Source organism: Arvicola amphibius, chromosome 5 (assembly GCF_903992535.2).
Source record: "Arvicola amphibius chromosome 5, mArvAmp1.2, whole genome shotgun sequence".
In the NCBI taxonomy this organism is placed as follows: domain Eukaryota; kingdom Metazoa; phylum Chordata; class Mammalia; order Rodentia; family Cricetidae; genus Arvicola; species Arvicola amphibius.
The window spans coordinates 135,294,324-135,318,859 of NC_052051.1; the positions used below are offsets into that span (position 1 = coordinate 135,294,324).

Here is a 24,536-nt window from a genome sequence, read left to right on the forward strand (position 1 = left end):
AGAGCTCAAACCTCTATGTCCATAGACATATACCCTTCATCACATCACACCAGATCATCTCTAGCAGGCTGGAGTTCAGTGAAGGCAGCCTTTCATGGAATTCATGGGAGAGGAAGACTTTTAGTGACTGGGCATGTGCAGGGAGTTTGAGAAGTCGATGGTAGTGAACGGGTTTGAAGGCGCCTCAGTTGCTATGAGCGTGTAGCCGTCTTCTATGGATGACCACCAGGTGGCAGCATTGTCATGACAGGAAGCAGTCATGCCGGCCCCGGAGTTGATTCTGTGACTCACGGCCATTTCTCTGGACGTGAATTTTTCCTCTTTTCAGAGAGGAGGTTGGAGCTGTGTAATATCCAAAGAGCTTCAGTTCAGCTCTAAAAGCAGTAAGGTTTGGAGAGATGCTTCCGTGGTTTGACGCACTTGCTGCTCTTACACAGGACTGAAGTTCCTCTCCTAACACCCACATGGCAATTCACAGCTGTCCCCAACTCTAGTTCCAGGGAATCCAATGTCCTCTTCTGACTTCCACAGTCACCAGGGACGCATGTGGCACACCGACAGACAAGCAGGCAAAACACTCATACACATAATATAAAAATAAAATATTGCCTGGCAGTGGTGGCACATGCCTTTAATGCCAGCACTTGGGAAGCAGATACAAGCAGATCTCTGTGAATTTGAGGCCAGCCTGGTCTACGGAGGGAGTTCTGGGGCAGGCTCCAAAGCTACAGAGAAACTCTGTCTCGAAAAACAAAACAAAACAAAAACAAAAACAAAAGAGAAAGAGAAGGAAAAAAGAAAAACAAAAATAATATTGCATATATTGTAAATATATGTGATACATATTTTATTTATTCTAAGGGGTGCTGGAGAGATGGCACAGTGATCAAGAGCACTTGTTCTTGCAGTGCTTAGTTTGGCTCCCAGCACCCATATGGTGTCTCACAGTCATTTGGGATCCAATCCCATCTCCTGACCTCTGAGGGCACTAGGCACACGTGTGTACAGACATATATGCAGGCAAGACATTTATACACATAAAATAAAATAAGTAAGTCTTAAAATTTTTAAGAGGAAGCTGCAAGGAACAGATGAAGCCAGTGGAATTCAAATCTTACTTCTCTTGGACTGAAAAACAGCAAACCCCAGTAGAATTAGCACGAAAAGGAACATAGTGCAGGGGTAATAAGATGGCTTAGTGGATAAAAACTCTCGCCTCACACCTGACAACCTGGGTTTGGTTTCCAGAACTCACAGGAAAGAACTGACTCCCCAGCACTTACCGTCTGACCCCTTTCTACACATGCGCACAGCACATGTGTACCCCTTTCTACACATGCACACAGCACATGTGTACCACTTTCTACATATGCACACAACACATGTGTGCCCCTTTCTACACAAGCACACAGCACATGTATACCCCTTTCTACACAAGCACACAGCACATGTGTACCCCTTTCTACACATGCACACAGCACATGTGTACCACTTTCTACATATGCACACAACACGTGTGTGCCCCTTTCTACACAAGCACACAGCACATGTATACCCCTTTCTACACAAGCACACAGCACATGTGTATCCCTTTCTATACATGCACATAGCACATGTGTACCGCTTTCTACACAAACACACAGCACATGTGTACCCCTTTCTACACAAGCACACAGCATGTGTACCCCTTTCTACACATGCACACACAGTACTCGTACCTTGCACATATACCTTGCACTCGTACACATGTAATAAAATAAAAATTTAAAAACCACTCAAAACTGCAAATACAAAAGCAAAAAAAGCGTGTGCCTGCAATCCCAGTTCAGTAAGCAGAGGCAGGAGGACAGAAGTCCAGGCTAATCCCAGCTACACAGAATACCCAAGGACAGACCCTGTCTTACAAAGGCCTAAGTAAGGGCTGCAGGGACAGCTCAGTGGGTGAGGGTGTGTCCCACAAGGTCCACAACCCACAGCCTGAGTTCAATTTCAGGGAAACACATGCTGGAGAGAAAGAACCAATTCCCGCAAGCTGTCCTCTGACTTCCACAAGTGCACTGTAGCATCCACACACCCACACACCCACACATGCGTGCGCATACACACACGCGCACACACACACACAATAAATAAATAAGTAAATCAACAAATGTCATAAAACAATTTTAAATCCTAAACAAAGTACAAAAGTGCCATTAATTTTAAAGATACATTTTGTCACTATATAATCAATATAATTTATTATTGTGAATTTAAATGGTGTGTTTTTGAGATGGGGGCTCTCTATTATAGTCCTAGCTGCCCTGGAACTCTCTATGTAGAACTGGCTGGCCTAAAACTCACAGCTATCTTCCTGCCTCCGCCTTCCAAGTGCTGGGATTCAGTGCGTGCGCTACCATGTGAGGCTGAGTTTTGGATTTTTACTTTATTGTCATTCTAGTGACAGTAGGTGCTCAGGATATGCAGTGGAGGGGGGCCCTGCTGGCAGGAATTCCAAGCAGGGATTGCAGGGGCTGGGGACAGGCAGGCTTGTGGGGGCAGGAAGGAGGCCTTGATGCTGCCCTTCTCCCCCTCACATATCTGACAAAGTTGAGCTTGCCTGGCAGAGAACCAGAGACTCGGTAAGGAAGAAATCATGATCTTAGGGAAATCATGTTTGGGCAATAATGAACAGCTTGAGGGCTGGAGGGGAGGGAGAAGAGCTCTCGGTGTGTAAAGTGTTTGCCTTGCAAGCTTGAAGCCGGGTTTTCATCAGAATAGAGATAAGCTGTGCCTCTCACCCGGGCAGCCTCTGTCTCCACTGTGTTCCTCAGGAGCTGGGTGTCCTCTGCTGTGGGGAGTCTGTCTCCACAGAGTGTGCAGCGATGGAGGAGCTGGGAACATAGAGACTGAGAAGAGAGATGACCTGATGATGAGAGTCATTTCAAAGACGCCTGGAACTACTTACTTCATTCTCTTCCCCAAGTCTCGCCCTGACCCTAAATGGGCCTCAGAGAGGGCTGGCTGGAGAGATGGCTCAGTGGGCTAGTTGCTGACTGATCTCCCAGAGGTTCAGTTCTCAGAAACCACATGGCGACTCACAACCATCTGTGACTCCAAATTCCAGGGAATCCGAAGCCCTTTTCTGTCCTCCCTGGACGCTGGGCGCACAGGCGTATACGCAAGCAAAGCATCCATACACACAAAACAAATCAGCTGATCAAAAAATGTCTAAGAAAGACTGAACAGAGAGAATAAGGGGCCTAAGCAAGGCAGTGTGCACGGTTGGTGGCACAGTGAGCTCTACAGACAGACCTGGCCTCCCGTGCTGCTTCTTGCGCTTAGGACCACTGAGAGCCACGGGGTTGTGTTGACAGGAAACAGGAAGTAATTCGCACTCCACCAAAGAGGTGGCATGAGCTCCCCAGGAGAGAACGACAGCCACAGCTGTCCTGTACGAGTCCACAGTTCTGCTTGTCCCTCCAACTCTCTGGGCAGTGTGCGGAATGAGGCACGGAGAGATTCTGACTCCTGGAGCCAGAATGAGGAGGGCAGGCGGCAGACAGCTTGATTGGTTGCTGGGCCTGGGGCCCAACTAGGGCTGTTCCTGTGTCCTCCCAGCTGGGTCTGTGCTCCGTCTGTGAGACCCCCTTTCAGCCCCCATTTCCTCCATCAGGCAAGCATGTGACACATCTGAGTTCCTTATTATGCCGCCGCGCCTCTCATCCCTCACCCCTGTCAATGTCACCCATTCTCTGTGCTTGCTGGCTTGTTCTCTGGGTCGTTTGACATGGGTGACCATTCTCTCTTTGGGCCTCTATGAGGATTCCTGAGTGTGCCCTGTCCCATCCCTCCTCCTTCTGCTCAGGGCTACTCTTCCATCCAGACTCAAAACAGGGGCTCCTTTCTCATGGTTTCAAAGGCTATCTGCCCGGTGACAGCTCCTGGATGACCGGCTCACTCTTTTCAAGTTTCATGGTGTTAACTTTCCTACATTGTCTACTCCATGTTCCAAGCATGCACACAGCTGTCACAGCGGAACCTAGCTGGAAGAAAATTCTGGGTCCCACCTATTCCCATTGTGCCAGTCCTCCCCATCTCAGGAAATGCCATCACTGTGGACCCCCATCCTTGCCTCCCTCACCTTTCCTCTCTTCCATGACACCCCTCCCGCAGATCTCTCCCTCTCCACCTGAACCCAGCACTATCTCCAAACCCTGAGTCCCTCTCTAGCCCTCCTGGGACCTATAGTTCCCGACACATCTACTCCCAACATGAAGCAGATCCAGCACTTCCCTGCCCATACCTCCTCTAGCTAGTATTGTTTTGGAAATCATCTGGCAGGGACTCAAGGCTCATGATTCGGATCTGTAATGTCCAAAACCTCCCTCTACTCCCCCCACCCACGGGGGGGCTCACTGCCCTCAGACACACGGCACTTCTTTCTGTTCCTCAAATATGGCAAGGACATTCTGCTTTTATAAACAACATCACCCTTCTCCATCACTCAAGCGAGAAAACTCAGTGGAGTGTAGATCCCACTTTCTGCCTGTGACTAGATACGAACAATGGCACCCACTTGACCTGGTACTCTCTCTCCCTTCCTTATTCCATCGGAGCCTCTCACCACCAAGGCCCCCCCAGCAGCTTCCTAGCTTCGACGAGCCACAGACTTCTGATCTCCACTTCTGGACCCTGGAACCTGGGCCACAGTCAGTACCCGATTCTTGCAGACTCAACTGCTACCCCACAAGGAATCCTGTGATTCCAAGGGCCTCAGGGGCCTCCTGGTCCATTTCAGTGCTAGTATAGAATTGCTACTTCGCTAGTATTGTTGGATGAATAGATACCAGAGGAGAGATTCGGGAATTGTCCAGAGGATCATGCCTTCTTCCTACCTGCCAGATGGCACCTCCTGCTGAGAAAAGTGGGGAGCCCCAGGTTGTAAACTGCTTGTGGAGTATATAGCTCTGGGAAAATCCTGACTGGGGCCTGAACTCAGGAACCCATTCAGCTGCAGAGGAATGAACAGCTTCTCTCTCCCAGAAACAGTGTGGCTACCGAGAGACTTTTTGCTATACAGGGCCTCACTAGTCAGTCTCCCCTTTGACCATAGCTGTCCCATGAGGCCCTGTGGCTATCTCAGACTCTCAATGGGGCAGCCTCCTACAATACAAGTTTGATGAAGGTCCTCCTCTGCTCAAGACCTCCCCCAGCTGCCTGTAGAGGACAACCAAACACATGTGGATGCCTGGGATAGCCATGCTGGCCTCGTGGCTCTCCTCCAGCCACATCAGACCCTGTATCACCAGGTAGCCTTTGTTCTGACTGCAACATCTACCTAGAGCTTGCTTTCTGCACACAGGTATGTTACCTGTCTTACCTTCTTCAAGCCTGACCTTGATTCGGACCTTGTCAGCCAGGCCCATTCACTTCCCATGAACACAGCAACCTGGCCCAATCCTGCTTCTCCAGCATCCTTCCTTTTTGCTGTAACATGTACCTCTCTGTAGCACACAATATAATTTGCTTGTTTTCCTGTCTCTAAGATATACTTCTGCATGGATGGGGACATTATGTCCCTATGCATCCCAAGCACCTGGATCAGTGCCAGGCCCAAAGTAGACACTTCTGTATGTGAGCAAAGGAAGAGAAGTTCCATTGCCTGGGGCAGACATATCAGATACAGGGCTAGAGCCCAGGCCTGTTCCCTCCCTCAAAAGAACACCTTTCCAGCTGGGCAGTGGTGGAGCATGCCTTTAATCCTAGCAGGTGGGAGGCAGGCAGATTTCTGTAAGTTTGAGGCCATCCTGGTCTACAGAGCTAGTTCCAGACAGTTGGGGCTGTTACACAAAGAAACCCTGTCTCGAGAAACCAAAAAAGAAAAAAGAAAAAACAAAAAAAAAAATCACCTTTCTGGGGCTGGAGAGGTTGCTCCATTAAGAGAACGTGCTGTTCCCAGAGGATCTGAGTTTGGTGTCAGCTAACAGGAAGGGCTCACAAACACCTGTAACTCCAGATTCAGGGATTGACACTCTCTTCTGGCCTCCTTGGCCTACATATGTGTGGTACACACAAACAAAAATAAAAGCAGATCTTTTTCTTTTAGATTTCACCTTTTCAGATCCCTTATCAGGGCCAGACATGTACTGGGCTCTGCTGGGGTCTATATACAGTCACCAGCTTGGGAGGTGGTGTATAAGATCTGAGGATGGGGGAGATGTGGATCATCAGAGACTGAGGGCAAGGAGGCGAGGCTCTGGGACTCTCCACCTGCTTAACCTAGCCAAGGTAAACTTGAAGAAGTCACACTTTGGGGAGTCTAAGTGCCAAGACTAGGGAAAGGCAGGCATCTCAGTAAGTCACTCAAACTATCTCATGGGTGACAGACAGCACAGGACCAGACAGACTCCAATGAAGGTCCAGAGAAGAAAAGGGCAGTCCTCCCTTTCTCTGTTGAACAGTGTCCCACAGTCAGACTGAACACATTTGCTGGAAAAAATTGCAGATTTTTTTTTTTTGGATTTTTCAAGACAGGGTTTCTCTACAGCTTTAGAGCCTGTCCTGGAGCTAGCTCTTGTAGACCAGGCTGGTCTCAGACTCACAGAGATCCGCCTGCCTCTGCCTCCCGAGTGCTGGGATTGAAGGCGTGCGCCACCACCGCCCGGCATGCTGGAAAAAATTGTATCACTGAGCAGCAATTCAGTGAGATAGGTCTTACCATGCCCATCTTATAGGTGGGGAAACCAAGGCTTGGAAGGGTTGACTCATCTATTCCAAATCCCACATCTATAAGTGGTGGGACCGAGGCTGTTTCGCCAAAAGAAAAACTGACAGTTATTGGGAATTTCTTGAGGGATTAAAACATGTGTGTCATGCTGCGGAAGAGTCCCCATCTCACATATCAACATAACAAGGATGTGGGCGTGGTAACACACCTTAAATTTCAGCACTGAGGGGAGAGAGGCCGGCAGATTTCCACGAGTCTAAGGCCAGTCTGGTCAACAGAGAGCTCCAGGCCAGCCACGGCTATGTAGGAAGACCTTGCTAATCAAATAAAATCAAATTGCTATTTAGCTGAGGATGGTTTTGAACGTCTGATCCTCTTGCCTCTCCCCACTGAATGCTGGAATTCCAGGCATGTGCCAGCATTTTGGTTTTATGGGGTGCTGGGGTCAAATATTTCAGAGCTTCGTGTATGCTGGGCAAGGACTTTTCCAGCTGAGCTCCATGCCCAGGCCCCCACATTCTACCTTTCCCTCTGCTTTCTTGTATTAGAAAGAGCTTTCCCTGGTCAACTGAAATGGAGTCATACCTGTCTATGGAGGCAGGCAAATTATTCTGTTGCGGTATGTCTTTGTTCTGAACGTGTCTGGCAGATATCCCTTCGGGCTGGTCCTGGGTCCTTTTGATAAGCCCCAGGAGCTTGAGTATTTGGGGGTTTGTGAGGAAAATAGGTGCCACAGTCACCCACATTTTCTGTTTCCCTGCCAATTCTTACTGACTCAGGCAATCTGCCGGAGCCCCTGTGTTCTTCCCACCAACACACTGTGGGGACCAGTTCCTGCTCTATGGGTCTTGCTGTGTGGAAGGACTCAGTTCCCCTTCCCTTTTTGAGTCAGACTCTTTCCTACAACACTGGAGAACTGGATTCTATCCTCCCCACCTCACCCCCATGAGGGTACAACATCCAAGTCTTCCTGCTTCTGGGAACTGCTTCCCTCCCAGGCAGGCAGGAGCCCTTGAAGCAGGGGACTCTCACTGGGCAGTGGGTCTGCACGACACGTAGTGGGGCTGTGACCTCTGGTTCTTCTAGGTGTCTTACAGGGGACTGTTGTCCAGGCCACCCTGGGTGTTGGGACTGGAATCAAAGAAAGCATGAGCTCGGGGAGAAGAGTCTGGGTTTCATTTTATCACAATCAGCTCAGCATCTATGGACTTTGAAATATTTTTTCTTTATTTTAAAATTTAGTTTTACTTTGTATCAAAGTTACCAATTCAGCTCGTTTAAAGAATCAAACATTTCAGCTGGGCACCTGGGTGGTGCACGCCTTTAATCCCAGCACTCAGGAGGCAGAGGCAGGCGGATCTCAGTGTGTTTGAGGCCAGCCTGGTCTACTGAGTGAGTTCCAAGACAGTCAGGGTTGTTACACAGAGAAACCCTGTCTCGAAAGACAAACAAAAACAAACAAACAAACAAGAACAAAAACAAAACAAAGCAAAAGAACAAGTATTTCCATAAGCCTAAAGTTTCCTGTGAAAACAGCGGGCCCTCGCTGGCTTTCGAGCAGCCTTCACGAGCTCAGCACCTCCTTTGGTTATTTACGCTTGTGGCTCTGAAAACTTTCTGGTACTGTTTCGTCCTGAAGTTTTCACTTTAGGCATTTTCTGGACAGCCTTCTGTTTGCTTGTTTTGTTTTTAGAGACAGGGTTTCTCTGCATAATCCTGGCTGTCCTAGAACTCAATCTGTAGATCAGGCTGGCTTCCAACTCACAGAGCTCCGCCTGCCAGTGCTCTTAACCTCTAGCCCTCTCCCTGGCCCTATTAACATGTTCTTCAGTTCCTCTTATCAGGTATTTTCATCACTACAATGAGAAACTAATATCATCTCTGTGATGATTTGCCTCAGTGAAGACTTTAGGATGGAAATGAGATGAGTTTTCCTATAGGATTCTGAAGGCACCACTCCGTCATCTGTGGTTTCCAGAGGCATAATTAAGAAGCATAAAAGTGTTTTGAGGCCGGGCAGTGGTGGCTCACACCTTTAATCCCAGCTCTTGGGAGGCATAAGCAGGAGGATCTCTGAGTTTGAGGTCAATCTGGTCTACAGAGCTAGTTCCAGGACAGTCAGAGCTATTACAGAGAAACCTGTCTCAGAAAAAAAAAAGGGGGGGGGGTATTTTGATATCAGAATCTTTGAGGATGCCTTATCTTCTCTTTCTGAAAATTTGCAGAATATCCTTAGTGTTTACTTTTCTGAAGCTTTATGGCGATATGCCTTGATGTGAAATTACTTGTTTGTTTGTTTGTTTTTCAAGACAGAGTTTCTCTGTAGCTTTGGAGCCTGTCCTGGAACTAGCTCTTGCAGACCAGGCTGGCCTTGAACTCACAGAGATCTGCCTGCCTCTGCCTCCCAAGTGCTGGGATTAAAGTGTGTGCCACCACTGCCAAGCTTCTATTTTTAATTTTTTAGAGTTCTTTTTAGAGTGCTGGGATTAAAGGCATGCACCACTACTGCCCATCATGAAATTACTTTTTATCTTGTCCTTGGTACTCACTGGGTCCTTTCAGTTTGGAAATTCATGTCCTTGACTTCTGGGAATTGTAGTAAATTACTTCACTGGTAATTTATTCCCCCTCTATTTTTTTTTCTGTTCTCTGTTTCTAGAACTCTGGCATTTGGCTATTGGCCTTCCTAGATTAGTCATTAATTTTGTTTTGTTTTGTTTTTCAAGACAGGGTTTCTCTGTATGTTCCTGTCCCTGGCTGTTGTGGAACTCACTTTGTAGAAAAGGCTGGTCTCAAACTCACAGAGATCCACCTGCCTCTGTGTCCCAAGTGTTGGGATTAAAGTGTGTGCCACCACTGCCAAGCTTCTATTTTTAATTTTTTAGGGTTCTTTTTAATCTCTCCAGGAGCACTCACACTTGTTAGTTGTTTCTTTTTGATTCTAGATGCAGCTCCATCCTTCACCACATTGGAAGGCTGACGAGTTTCTTTCTTCCTTGTGTTTTCCCCATCTGTTGCTTCTACGCTGATGCATTTCTTTCGATGTCTCATGACCCTCCGCTTTCTGAAGTGGAGGCTGTGGCCCACGAGTGGGGGCTTGGCTTATTCAGAGAATGGCCTGCATAAAGTTATCTGACTGGGCTGCGCTATTGGGGACCACTTCCAAACTCTTCAAATGTTCTCCCCTGTGATGGCCCCCAAAGAAGCTTCCTTCAGTCTATGACCTGGAGGAAGAAAGCCTAAATCCTGGCATTCTTGCCACAGGAGAAGACAGATGCTTGGCATCAGAGTGTGCATGTGCCTTGCTGTGTCAGGGGATGAGACTTTCAGTCTGTTTTATGGGAGGAATGAATTAGTCCCTTTTGGGTCACTGTGACCCAGAAACTATCTGTGGAAGGAAAGATTCATTTTGGTCCATGGTCAAAAAGTTGTAGTTCATCGTAACAGGGAAGGTGGAACCCAGTGGCTCAGGCATGACAGTCAGGTGGGGGACAGTGGCTATTCATATTAGATTAGGAAGTGGAGAGAGCAGGCCAAATTAGGAGCATGTAGAACCTTCAAAAGCCACCCTGTAGTGTTCTATTTCTAACAGCTAGGTCCCAATTTCTAAAAGTTCCATAGCCTTCAGAATAGTGTCACAAGCCAGGGACTAAGCACTCAAACAAGAGCCTATGGGGAACAATTTAGATTCAAACTGTGTCTTAATTACTGTTTTATTGCTGTGAAAAACACCTCAAAAGAGGCGACTCTTAAAAAAGAAAGCATTTAATTGGAGGCTAGGTTACAGTTTCAGAGGATTAGTCCGGGATCATCATGGCGGAAAGCAGACAGGCATGGTGCTGAGGCAGTAGCTGAGCGCTTTGTATCCTAATCTGAAGGCAGCAGACAGAGAGAGACTGGACCTGCTGTGGGCTTTTGAGACCTCAAAGTTCACCCTCAGCGAACACTTACTCCAACAAGGTCATACCTCCTAATCCTTCTCTCAAACAGTTCCATTCTCTGGTTACTAAGCATTCAAATCTATGAGCCCATGGGGGCCCTTCTCTCCCATCACTCATTCAAGACATTACAGGTCAAAAAAGGGGGGGGCACCCAGGGAAACACTCTTATTTTCCAGTTTATTCTAGGAGAGCCAGATGAAGAGGAAAGAGTACATGGCACGAGGTATGTGAAATGGGTCCCTGGCACAGGATTGTCTGTTGTAGTGTTGGATGTGCCACTTCTCTTGAAGTATGAAAGCTATTCAGACCCTGTCCACTAGATTTTTATGGAAGTTCTGCTTCTGAAGATATGATGGAGTTCTTTGTCAATGTGATTATGCTCAATCTTTATCCTTCTCCCCTCTGAACAGATTTCAAGCTCTCATCTTCTCATCCAATGTTTGGTTCCTCTGGCAGCAAGCCTTCATCCTAATTAACATATAAAATATACCCTGTCTTGAAAAAACAAAATTGCGCTGCAGATGCAGGTCAGAGTGTTTATCTATCGTGCAAGAAGCCCTGGATTTAATTGTTGCGGGAATCTTTCCAGCATCAGCACTGAAACATGAATGAGAATAGAAGAGAGGGGATAACACAGTAGACCAAAGCCAGGAGAGACAGCTCCTGAAAGCCTTTGATACCGGGTCCAGTTTGTATTCTCGTTTATACTCTAGAACCACAAGGTGGGCTGGGCAAGCAAGCAAATAAGACTTTACAGAATCGTACGTGACAGTCAGCAGGTTGTTAGGGGTAAAGACCCGTTGTTCCAGATATTTCTCCAAGTCTTTCTGTTTCAGGTAGCAAGGGAAGTCACTTTTGGCAAATAGCAGAGCAAGCAGTGCTTTACCTAAATCACTGATAAACCAATAAACTTGCATCTGATAATAATAACTGACTTTTTCTACCCCACTCTGCTCCACAGTCCTCAGCACCCCACAAATGTGGTATGGTGGTGCACATGTGTAACCCCAGTACTCAGGAGGTGGAGGCAGGAGGATCCCAAGTTCAACGTCGTCGTTAGCTACATAGTGAGTTTGATGCCAGTCTGGGCTACATGGGACCCTCTCTAAAACAACAAAAAAAGTCTTTAGCACTCTAGATCCCAAGGCCTTAGTGGTTCTTTTGACAGAGACCAAGAACAGGGCTAAATATCTTGCTTCCTATGTACTTACAGTATGATGTGGTTGCTAAACACTTGCCTGTACAGCTAAATCTCCATGGCACCCCTTTTGAGCCTCCCTTTCCCTGCTCCTTGTCACACTGGCACACATAATCTGAGCCCTGGGAGGCAAAAGAGAGTGGAACAGAATCTGGGCTCCATCCATCCCTGCCTGCATGTATGAGGCTAGGCACGCACAGCCACTCTGCACCGTGGCCTCCACCCAAAACACGGGGGACAGAACACTCCTCTAAGGCACTGCAAAGATCCTATGGCTAGCTATGATTCAATCACTGTGCCTCACAAAGACGGCTGTGATGGCAAGTCTCAGCTGAGAGCCTTCACACCATGGCACGGGGTAGACAGGAGTAGAGGGGACACCAGTCCAACCTCATCTCCACTTTGGGGATGACATGCAGATCAGAGAGAAGGGGACTTGCCTGAGCCCCTTTCTTCCCTCACTTATCATGGATACGGTGGGTAAACAAAGGCACTTTCTGCTTCAAAACGATTTCTTGTCTAGGGAGACTGCCTGTTTCTAGAAGCATCCAAGGAGCCTAATGAATCCAGAGGTCTGCCTAGAAACAAGTGACAAGAGCCCTGGCCAGCCAATAAGATTGCACTGGACTTCTACCTGGTTAGGGAACTCCCCCTCATCCTGCCCAGGGAGGGCAGCTTTGAGTGAGTGGGGTATTTCCAGATTTGTGGCTTTCACTTCCACATCTACCACGTGGGCGGAGTGACCTGCTGTGGACGAATCAGATTCCTCCGAGCACCAGCTTCAAGAGGTGATCCCGAGGCTCAAGGGTCCCAGACGAAGAGGAGGAGTGGCGGCAGCAGCAGCAGCAGCAGCAGCAGCAGCAGCAGCAGCAGCGCCTGTGGGGAAGACTAGAGGCCAGAGACATGGATGACCAGCGCGACCTCATCTCTAACCATGAGCAGCTGCCAATGCTGGGCCAGCGCCCTAGAGCCCCAGAAAGGTATGTGTGAGTACCAGCAGGGAGCCCTCAATTCTGGAGGGCACAGAGTGCGGGCCTGGGAAGGAACATGGCACTGAGTTGCAGGAAGGCTGCCTTAAGCATAGGCTTTTTGACATATAAACATATATGTAAAGCAGGGTCTCTCTCTATATATAGCTCTGGCTTTCTACATAATGAAACTCACTCTGTAGACCAGGCTGGCCTCAAACTCACAGAGATCTACTTGCCTCTGCCTCCCAAGTTCTGGGATTAAAGGAGTGCACCATCACACTTGGCTCTGAGTAATCTTGAACCCCTCCTCCCAACCCCCACTTGCTAAGAGTATTGACTTCCCCATTTGTAAACCGAGGGGCTCCTTGAGGATGTGTAAGTGTTAAGAGAGCCCTGGGTTCACTCCCCAGAGTTTCACAGACTCTATGCAGCTGGGCCATGACTCTAGGCTGAGACTTAAGACCATAGTGTTCCTCCCTCGGATGAGTTCTCGCTTTTCCTCAATAGATCTGTCTGCTTTCGTAGCCTCAGATTTTGGAAAGGTTCCGATGCCAGTGGTGAAAGCATTTCTGAGGATAATAGAAGCAACGCAGTCATTCCTTAAGGGCCAGAGGGCTTGTAGGAGCCTAGATAATCAGTCTGGCCAAATCTGAGTCCATACCTGAAACAGGATTAGACTTTCTTCGTGTGTGGATGCTGGCTGCCATCCCAGCGGCTGCCAAAGAGAAGGAGCACTTGTTACATGAGTGGCAGGGGCTTAGCGCTGTAGTGGGGTCAGACCCATCTGCGAATCTCTTCCTGGTTCTGTAGTAAGAGGCTGCCCCAGCCATCCATGTAGCCCCGGGTTCCTCTCCCAGACCCCAAATGACCTCATCCTTGTGCCCTCCACCCTCCAAAAACCCAAACAGGACTAGAATTCATCTGCCCTCTTGTGCTCCTTCCCCCACCCCAAGCTCTCAAACCTGATTTGCTTGCTGTCTATGGGGGAATCAAAAGCAGAAGTGACGTCAGCTGTTTCCAGGCAGAAGGGGATTTGAGAGAGCCTCTGAGAGACTGTAGGGGAATTGTGTTCTGGAAAGAAGGTAAAGAAGGTAACCAGATATAGAGCAGGAGAGCAGTGGGGACTTCCAAGGCAACTTTCACTGCTGTCGTAGGTGACCACAGAAAGGTCACAGCCTCTTTCTGGGTCCCAGCTTAATGGCAACAGGTACAGTCCACCTACTGTATGCTCTTCAGCAGTCTCGGATGGCGTTGACCACCATTGGAATCATAATCAAGCTACAGACACTGACCACCATCAGAATCATAATCAAGCTACAGACACTACCTTCATTCTTACAGATGCTGTAGCTAGGAGTTGGCCTTTTCTATTATTTCCCCCTGCCCTTGTCTTTTTCTTTTTTCTTCGAGACAGGGCTTCTCTGTAGCTTTGGAGCCTGTCCTGAAACTCACTCTGTAGACCAGGCTAGCCTCGAATTCAGAGATTCACCTGCCTCTGTCTCCTAAGTGCTGGGATTAAAGGTGTCCTGCTCTTTTTTTTCTTTTCCTTCCTTCCTTCCTTCCTTCCTTCCTTCCTTCCTTCCTTCCTTCCTTCCTTCCTTCCTTTCTTTCTTTCTTTCTTTCTTTTTCTTTCTTTCTTTTTAAATACTGGTCTTACTATGTAGTTTTGGCTGGAACTCACAGTGTAGTCCAGGCTGGCCTTAAACTAATAGATATTTGCTTACCTCCCAAGTGTTGGGATTAAAGGTGTGTGCCACCATGGCCAGCATTTTTCCCATTTTTACACAAAAGGAATCTGAATCCATCTTGGTAAGTAACTTACAGGTTGTCTCAGCTAGTGAGTGTTGGAGCATTTGAACCATGACTCATCTGAGTTTGTTCTCCTATGTGGGTCCTTTAGAGGCCTCATTTGTGGAGAGGGGATGTGGGAACCCCCTGACCTCAGGCCACTCAGGGAGGGCTGTGTTCAGAGATGGTCCCTTATGCTCTCAGGCCATTCCAGGCAGGGTTTGACTTGGGGCATTTTCTGTGAACACTTCTGCCTAGCAACATCTGTGTCATGATTCCTGATAATTCTGATTGGCTTCTGACTTTAGTCAGTTACTTTTTTTTTCTTAATTACATAAGAAGGAAGTACAAAGGAGGAAGTAAAACCAGGAGGTGACAGAGTTGGCACTCAATCAAAACCAAGGGCCAGACGATCTAGAGACATAGAGGCTGGGTGTGATTGTGCAAGCCTATAATCTCAGCATTTGAGAAGTGGAGGCAGGAGGATCAGGAGTATAAGGCCAGCCGCATCTACATGAGACCATCTCATAAAAACAAAATAACAGTAAATTCAATAAAAGAGGAAGGAGGGCAGATGCTAGATTTGAAGTATTATTGATGGAGTAAATGTGTTAGGTGTTGGAGCCAAGTGTTTCATCTCTACATTATTTTTATTTATTTAGGTTTTTGTTTTGTTTTGTTTTTTGAGACAGGGTTTCTCTTTGTAGCCCTGACTGCCCTGGAAGTCAGTCTGTAGACCAGGCTGGCCTCGAACTCCGGGATCCTACTTCCTCTGCCTCCCAAGTGCTGGGATTAAAGGCGTGCGCCACTGCTGCCCCCTCCATCTCTGTTATTTAACAACCTCTCATCCCAAGCTTTTACCCATTTCACATGCAGAAGGGTCGGCTTGCTCACTCACCCCCCCCAGAGCTAGGCCAGTGGAAGAGCTGAGAAGCCAGTCTACTAGATCTGAGTACAGGGTAGAAGGGCGGCCCAGGGGTTCCGCGAGTCACCCAAGCAGATAATAAAGCAGAGGACCTTGAGCCCAGGCTGCATCTTCCTTTAGAAGGCCAAGAAGCTGAAAGTACTCCCCTTCCTAGTCTGACCTCCCTTCCCCAACAAAGAGTTTTTGCTTTCTCCTTCCAAAACAACTCTTCCTTGGCTCAGCTGTTGACTTGGGAAATACAGAGGGTCAGCGAGCAGAGAGCTAATGAGAATTAGCTGTGTCTGTGACATCGTAAGTTACTAGACAGACAGGTCTCCTGGCATTTCCTAAATCTCCCTTCCTGGTTGCTGGAGTAGGCAAGACTAAGACTGGTTATGAAAATTTCAAATGGAGTCTGTCTTAGTCTGAGTTACTATAATATACTCTACATACATGTTTTATATATAATATATATACTATATATATATAATTATAAATACTATATTCTATATACAGATTGAGAGATATGTGTCCAGAGATTTATTTCCCACAGGTTAAGAGGCTGAGAAGTCCAAGATCAAGGTGCTGACACCTGATGATGACGGTCTTGCCGTGTTGTAAATGTTTAAATGTTGGAGCCCAAATCCCTTGGTTAAGCCCTTTTTTTTTTTTTTTTTTTTTTTTTTTTTTTTTTTTTTTTTTGGCAGGGTTTCTCTGTAGTTTGGAGCCTGATCTGGAACTCGCTCTGTAGACCAGGTTGGCCTCAAACTCAGAGACATCCACCTGCCTCTGCCTCCCAAGTGCTGCGATTAAAGGCATGCGCCACTCCTGCCTGGCAAAACCCTGTCATTTTAAAGGGGACAAGTTCAAACGACAGCAGAGCACTGATAGTTCTTTCCATCTAAGGGCTAAGTGGGGGAAGAATGGATGGGAACTTTCCAGGTCTGGAGTCATGATCCTTATGTTCCATACTGTAACACGAGCACGCACCCTCTCCACCCGCCACCTCCTCTCCACCCTCACCCAAGACAGTAGTCAAAGCGTCAAACTGTAAGCAATCACTGAGGTCTGAGAGTCTGGCCACCCAAGAGCATGGGACGTTCATCCGGGCCTAGCCATCAATGTTGCTGTTGAATTTCCCCCATCATCACTTGGGTATCACTTCAAGGTGCTTCTATGGCCATAGGAAGATCTGTCTCAAAGAGAACCATGCTGGGGAGACAGCTCAGCTGAGAAAGTTCTTGCTACACAAGCACAACAACCTGAGTTTGAATCTCGAACACCCATTTGAAGAACAAGTGCTAATCCTAGTGTTGGGGAGGCAGAGACAAGAGGGTCCCTGGGCTTGTTGACGAGGCAGTCTAGTGGAATCTTTGTGTTCCAGGTTCAGTGAGAGACCCTGCCTCAAAACATAAGGTGGAGAGCAATTGAGGAAAACATCCGAAGTGAACCTCTGGTCTCTACACATATGTACACATGAGTACCCATATGAACACGGACCTACAGCAAATACCACAACTCCCCTGCCACATACCCCCCCACCACACCGACACACACATCTCACATACCCCCCCACATACCTCCCCACCACATATTACACACACACACCCCCATACACTATATACACATACCACACACACACACTACACACATTCCACACACACTACACACACATACCCCCACCACATATAACACACACACACACCTCGTACACTATACACACATACCACACACATCACACACACTACACACACACACCCCCCACCACATATACCACACACACACACTCCACATAATACATACTCACCACATACACCCACCACACACACATATCCCCACCACAAACACCACACACACATACTACACATACCACACCCACACCCACGGGTTGGGGAAGAACCACGTTTTAGAATTGCTGGGTGAGAACGACTCGTGTGATGCATGACGAAACCTGGGAGACTGGTGGAGATTTGTCCAGAGATTCCCGGGCTGTGTCCAGGGCTGTGTCCCTGGAGCAGGTGGCACCTGGCCCTGTTCCAGCTGGATAATGCTCCTCCCCACTTGTAAGATGTCTAGGTTCCACTTCTCTTTGCTGTCCTTTCCACATTGCCTTCCCCTTTCTCTTTAAGCCTGACGTCACTGCAGGGACTGGGGATAACGCGGGGGATGGAAACCCTTCTTCCTCTTACACAGTAAAAGCACCTATCTTTTTCTGCCAACTAAAATACATAAATAAACAAACAAACAAAACCGAATCCTTTTCCCCTGAGGGTAGCTCTGCTCCTCAGATCTCCAGGGCAGAGGGAACCTGAGTAAAGAGGGAGGACAGGCCATTTTACCTGTCACTGTACAAATGGGACACAAAACCCAGAGTAGGCAAGGAACTTGGCTCCTTTTTTTCCCCATAGAAGTTGGGCCCCAGGTGGATCTAATTTCTTCCCAGGAAGGACAATGGTGGTCGGCTGGGGTGGGGGGCAGGGGAATGTTCTCACACACACCTCTATGACAGGGTAATGGGGAAGGCTTGACAGAAGTCTGAAGGGGCATAGGTGGAGCCATATGTCCCCACTCCCAACCAGCCTCCAACTCTGGATCCTACCTTTACTCCCTCTTCACAACAGGTGCAGCCGTGGGGCCCTGTACACCGGCTTTTCTGTCCTGGTGGCTCTGCTCTTGGCTGGGCAGGCCACCACGGCTTACTTCCTGTACCAGCAGCAGGGCCGTCTAGACAAGCTGACCGTCACCTCCCAGAACCTGCAACTGGAGAGCCTTCGCATGAAGCTTCCTAAATGTGCGTGTCCCTTGCCTCACAAGCCCCACCATTTCTCCATCTAGCCCCTCCCCCGCCCCATTCCCGGGTTCCAGATCTCAACCCCTGGCCCCCTACTCCCTTGGACCTGGACTCATGCTGTCTGTCCTCCCTGCCTCACAGCTGCTAAACCTGTCAGCCAGATGCGGATGGCTACCCCCTTGCTGATGCGGCCACTGCCCATGGAAAACATGCTCCACGGGGTAAGGAAGGTGGCAGGAAGGAAATGGTAGCTGATCTAGGCAGAGAACAGGTGCCAAAGCAGAGGGGCAAAAGGGTAATGACTGGCAAGGAAGCAAGGTCCTAACTGCTGGGGAGGAGCAGGGGCCACTTCAGAGAAGCTTGCCAGGGTGATGGAGGTTACCCTGATGGGGAGAGGTAACTCTTACCCGCCACAGTCCCTCACCTCCTCCAAGCCTCTGACAGCAACGTTACTCATAAAACTATCGGTACCTTCCCCAGGGAAGAGCATGCCAATTGGCTGTCCAGTGCCAAATGGTCAGCCCTGAAAACATACATATAGGTAGCAATACGGACTGGACAGGTTTTAATTAGGAATATATAGCATATACATAAACATATAAGCAAGCAATAACAGTGAATAAAAAAGAGGCCATGAATTTGGAGGAGAGCAGTAGGGGCATATGGAGAGATTGGAGGGAGAAAAGGAAAGGGAGAAACGTGGTAATTAAATTATAATCTTAAAGCTTAGGCTAGCCTGACCAGAGGGGACATGGAGGCAGAAAGGGGGTGAATAGCTGGAGCTCCCATGTTAGGAGGTGACAGAGCTGAGCTGGCGAGTGCATGGACTTGACTCTTTCTAGACTCCAGCTGCTGTGTTCGCCCCTCCCCGTCCTTCCCACTTCTCAGCCAGTGCTGCTAACCCTGTTCCCTCTCCCACAGCCTGTGCAGAATGTTACTAAGTACGGCAACATGACCCAGGACCACGTGATGCACCTGCTCCTGGTGAGTGTCAGAGCCGGTGGATGGTCCCGTTCCTCGTGGGACCCGGACCCTCGTTCACATGCTAGGCTCACTATAAACTCAGCACCGCTCACCCCAAGGAATAGAAGGTGGTTATTAAATACTGCATCCAGTCCAACCTACTTCCTGTCTTCAGATAAGTGTCTGTGTTGCCTGGAACTGGCTGTGCTATGTAGACCAGGTTGGCCTTGCACTCGAAGAGATGTGCCTGCTCTGCCCCCTGAGTTTTGGGTTTAAGGGTGTGTGTCGCTACACCAGGCTCTAGCCTCCTCACTTTTGGGATGGAAAAATTAAGGCCCAAGTCTTGCATGTGACTTGTCATGATATCCTGTTCTCCTTCCAAAATTAATATCTCACATGCCTGCTCTGGACCAGGTACTACATAGTTCTCAGTCTGCAGCAGGAGAGCAACTTTAACACACCAGTGACCAGGTGGTGAGGGACACGCAGCTGGCTGTGAGGACAGGCAGAGGACCTAGTCTAGCTAGGGGTGGTCAGGAGGTCTTTGGAGATAAGACCTTCAAAACAAGCAGGCATCTGAAGGGAGAAAACCAGTGGTGCTCGTAAGGTTGGTTTGGACCCTGACAGGAGCTACACAGCTGGGTGGCCCATACCCCTCCCTGCTCTCTGTCACCAAAGCCAAGGTCCAGGCTTGCTGTGGCGAACATTCCTCAGCACATAGTGTGCACACTTCCCCTTGCTGATCATGGCGTTCTTTGTAACTTTCCGCTTGCCCTGCCAATCTGCAGAGATCTGGACCCCTGGTGTACCCACAGCTGAAGGGGACCTTTCCGGAGAACCTGAAGCATCTTAAGAGCTCCATGGATGGTCTGGACTGGAAGGTGAGCAGCTTCCGTTGACTCACCTCTTCCCACGGCAGTCTCAGGACTAGAGAGTGGCAAGGGGTGTGTGGGCTAGGGGAGCTGGTCTCTGGGCTACAGGGGGCCTTCGAAATCCACAAAACCCTGTGTGTCTTTGAGAGGCACCCAGGCTGCAGCTGGACTCCAGATGTTGGGCCTGTCTGATCCTCCAAGTTTGTGGTCAGGGTAAAGTCCGGTAGGGTGCGGTGTTGATTCCTGACCCTGATGACCCTGATGACCTGCCTCTGTTCCCGTTAGGTCTTTGAGAGCTGGATGAAACAATGGCTCTTGTTTGAAATGAGCAAGAACTCCCTGGAGGAGAAGCCCACCAAGGCTCCGCCTAAAGGTACCAGATGGGAGCCTCCGGGTGCCAGGGCCCCCTGGAGCTGCTGAAGTTAGGGCCTCCAGCACTCTTAAAGGAAACTTGCTGCAGCACCCCTTCCTCTCAGCTCACTGTGTCTTCTTGTCCGTTCCTTCAGCGTTTGGAAACCCTGACATGTTGTCCCCGTTGGTCTGTTCTTTCACACACATACCGAGAATAGAGGCCTCTTGTCTCTCTGTCTTGGAGCAAAACCAACTTGAAACATACCAGGCATGGGGTCCTCGGAAGGACACCTCCCCAGCAGCACACCTCAGCACTTGAGGAGCAGGGGTCATAGAGTCAGTGAATGCCCAGGACCCTAGGCACAGCTCACTTCATCAGCCATGCTAAGCACACAGGAGGCTGGAGACCTAAAGCATGGAGAAAGATTTGTTTTTACCTTGGCGCTGTCTCTAACTTGCTGTGCAGAGCTGGACAGCCGGACAAGCCTGTCCCACTGGGCTTCTGTCCCACAGATGGAAGGCCAATGGCCCATCCTTCTCTAGACCTGTTTCTCTGATGCAGAAGCAAGCTCGCCTGCGATCTCAACCAACTTCTAGCTAATTTTTAAATCCCCTCTCCAGCATCCCCAACAAATGACAACCTCCATTTCTACTTGGGTCATCCAGGTAACAGGAAGGTCAGGTTCCCAAAGGTGTCCCCGTTATTATCCTCCAGGAACCAGAATCACAGGAATAGTTACCAACTGTAATAAAGTCTGAGTGCTGGAAGTAATATTCGGAGGCAAATGACTCCAGCCATGCTTTTCCTTTTTGGAAACCTTCCTGGTTTCAGCCTCCAGCCTCAGTTTCCCCATCTGTGCCATGGGAGGAATAACAAAGCAACTTGGACAGGCGTTAGGCCCATGGCAGTGGTGTGTGGGCCTCTGCTCTGCTGAGATCCTGGCCCAGAGCCCACTCACTCACTGTCTTCATCATGCCTGTAGCTTCAGTGCTGACCAAGTGCCAGGAAGAGGTCAGCCACATCCCTGCTGTCCATCCGGGTGCGTTCCGTCCCAAGTGCGATGAGAACGGTAACTATATGCCGCTCCAGTGCTACGGGAGCACTGGCTACTGCTGGTGTGTGTTCCCCAACGGCACTGAGGTCCCTCACACCAAGAGCCGCGGGCGCCATAACTGCAGTGGTAAGCAGGGGCCGCTATGTCAGTAAGCTAAAGCACCAGGAAGCATTAGGAAGGCTGAGGGTCCAGAGGTCCCTCCTAGTAAACATGGGGTCAGGACATGGGTTGGCTGTGCCCAGAGGACAGCCACTGTTAATCATGCATCTGGCCCTACATCCACCTGGGCACTCCTGTGTGTCCCTTGCTCTCCTCTCATGTTCTCCTACACACACGCTGTCCTACACCCCACCCCTCATCTCACCGTATCCCCTAAACCACACTACATACTGTGGTGCCTCCTTTCCCAGGCTCAGGGCCATACCTGATTGGGAAATATGCCTTTGGGCACAATGGCAGCCAAGTGTGTGGTGGGGTAAGGATAGCATGACGATTCTTTTGCAGAGCCCCTGGACCTGGAAGACCCATCTTCTGGCCTGGGTGTGACCAAGCAGGATCTGGGCCTAGGTAAGGGGACCCGTGGAGGGGGGTCACCCACACTTTAATGTTGCAGCATAATACTGGGCCAGCTTTTACAGAACGGGCTAGTGGTTGGAAACAGAGTATCAGGCCAGCAAGGGGGGAAATGGGGTCCCTTGACTGCTCTGCAGTTCCAAGATGCTGGGAAGAGGCAGGTCCAACAGGAGAGCCAACCATATTAACGTCTGCTTCCCTTCCCAGCCATGTGAAGACAGAGGCTGGCTCTGCACAGCGGCAGCTTTCCTGCTCTCCTGTGGTGCCCCAGCCTTCCTGCCCTCCCTGATGGTCACATCCCACTTCCTGTCTCCCTGCACCTTGGGGCTTAAGGCTGGTTCTGCATCATCATCCCTGGACACGACAAATGAAATCAGAACAGAATGAGGATGCTGGAGGGAGGGCCCTGCTGCCCAGCCCTTATCTAAAGGGACACAAAGCTCAGAGTGGGCAATGTTAGGTAGACCCCATTTCTGACCCATTAGCAGTCTCCAGTGTGGGGCTTTGAGATGTAGGCCCACAGACAGGGATAAGGGGTACTCAACCCTTAACCCACACTGAACACCTCTGCTGTCTTCTCAAGGAAGAACCCAGGCCCTCCTCCCAGCAACCCTTCCTCACTTCCTGCCAAACCCCCAGGTCCCTTGCTCAGCCAAGCTTATCAGCAGCCTGTAGGATCATGGCTCACATGACAATAAAAGGTATAAGTAGAACATTCTTGCTCCTGGCTCTTCTGTTGGGATACAATTAGTTTACCCTAAGAAAGTCAATGGCAACCTTAACCCTAATCACCGAGGTACCCAGGGCCTGGGAGTCCAGGGTGATGGGCCACAGACACTCAGTACCTGTTTAACATTCGGAACAGATTCTTGCCCAGTTTAAAAAGCACAGCTCATCGTGTCCCGGCTTCCATTCCTCATGTCCCCAATTCCATTTCTGTACTAAGAACAGCTAAGTGTGACGACAGATGGCAATGGAAACAGGGGCCTGGGAGTCAGGAATGGACAGCTGGGTGTCTGTGCAGGACCCATGGCTATTCAGCACCAGTCCACTGTCACCGGAAAAGGGAGCAGACCCCTTACCACCCAGGGGTCCAGAATGAACCGTAGTGACAGCATTCCGTTTTTAAGTTTAAATACTTCTGTGAGTGCTCAGCACAGCCGTTGAGAGCCTTCTCTGCAGTCTGATCTGGGCCAACAGTGGGAACAAAGGGAATGGCTGTCCGTGTCGGGCGGTGTGTCCCAAGGCTCTGCACACAGAGTCTCCAGGGCCTCCGGCCTTTAGGTGAATGCTTCGACTTCTGGCGCTCCACAGACTCTAGGCAGAGGCAACCAGACTGACTGCCACTCTCCTCCCTCAGTCTACCCCAGTAACTGTCCCTGTCCCAACACGCTGCCGTCAGCTTTGTTCACTTCTTGCCTTCACCAACACAGAACTGTTCCCTGGACAGAGGACAACTCGTGGCCTCGCTTACTGGCTCTTCTACCCTTCCCATGCCAGCCGCCAACATTTTCCTTCCTTCCACATCATCCTAACTCCCAAACTTCCAAAGGCCCAAGCCATCAACTCCGGCATCTGACCCACCTTCAGCTCTCCTCAGGCTCAGAGGCCATCTCCTCCAGGGAGCCCCCCTGACATCAGTGCCGGGGAGCTTCACCGAGGCCTTTTCTTTAGCAAACTGTCCGACTCACAGTACCGTAGGCCTTGGCACACAGGCAGGAAGGAGCCCTGAGTGCTGACCCGTGCTCCTCCAGGGTCACCAGTCTTTCCTAGTCAGTAACAGTTCAGGGACAGATGCACGGGGGAGCTCAAATCTTTACATTTAAAGTCTTTTATTTTGAGTTCTTAAAAAAAAAAACAACAACAACCAAACAAACCCAAAACAGCTGGAAAATGGATAGGACAAGGCCTTGGGATAAGCCTGGAATCCAGGGAACGGGATGAACTACAAGCAGGCCCTCGTGGGTCTCCAGTGCAGACATGGGAGTCCTGAGGCCTTTGGGCATGTTGGACTTGAAGGGAGGGAGGCAGTCACTTAAAAAAATATATATACTGTACACATCTTATGCAGCACTCGGAGGGGGCGGGCGTGTTTCATCCCACTTCCTCCTGGGACTGCCGCCCCCTTGCAGGTTCCCCCTTGCAAGTCCACCGGCTTGGCCGGCAGTACATGCTGGAGCCGGCCATCATCTTCTGTTGAGGGAGGCAGTTAACAAGTCCAGCCCCAGATTACACTGGCCAGAGGTCAGAGGTCTGGGAACAGGCACACTCTGACAAGACTCTAGGAGAAGAAAACCAACCAGGTCAGGAGGCAAAAGTCAAGGGAGAGGCAGCAGATTTGCTCAGGGTGCCCTTTGCATGCTGCTGTTGTACCTGCTACCAGTGTCCCTCAGTCGCACTGACCCCGGGGAAGGGAACTG

The 24,536-nt window shown here is 49.4% G+C and overlaps 2 protein-coding genes across 4 annotated transcripts in view; one reads left to right on the forward strand and one right to left on the reverse strand.

Moving 5' to 3' along the window:
• Window positions 1–12,669: 12,669 nt before the first annotated feature.
• Cd74 (CD74 molecule) lies at window positions 12,670–22,829 on the forward strand. Of its 2 annotated transcripts, XM_038331789.1 has the most exons (9): window positions 12,670–12,828; window positions 18,133–18,302; window positions 18,444–18,523; window positions 19,224–19,286; window positions 20,054–20,146; window positions 20,423–20,510; window positions 21,472–21,669; window positions 22,048–22,110; window positions 22,324–22,829. In XM_038331789.1, exons 1-9 carry the CDS (start codon window positions 12,752–12,754, stop codon window positions 22,329–22,331), a joined length of 840 nt encoding a protein of 279 aa, XP_038187717.1. In that variant the 5' UTR covers window positions 12,670–12,751; the 3' UTR covers window positions 22,332–22,829. The 2 variants fall into 2 exon arrangements, with proteins under 2 accessions (XP_038187717.1, XP_038187718.1); XM_038331790.2 differs by lacking the exon at window positions 21,472–21,669 and having other exon boundaries at window positions 12,672–12,828.
• A 1,171-nt stretch (window positions 22,830–24,000) lies between these two features.
• Tcof1 (treacle ribosome biogenesis factor 1) overlaps window positions 24,001–24,536 on the reverse strand; it is a 31,397-nt gene continuing 30,861 nt past the window's right edge. For both annotated transcript variants that reach the window (XM_038331586.1, XM_038331585.1), the window contains exon 26: window positions 24,001–24,395. The gene's annotated coding sequence lies outside the window, so the exon portion shown is untranslated. The remainder of the gene's footprint in view (window positions 24,396–24,536) is intronic.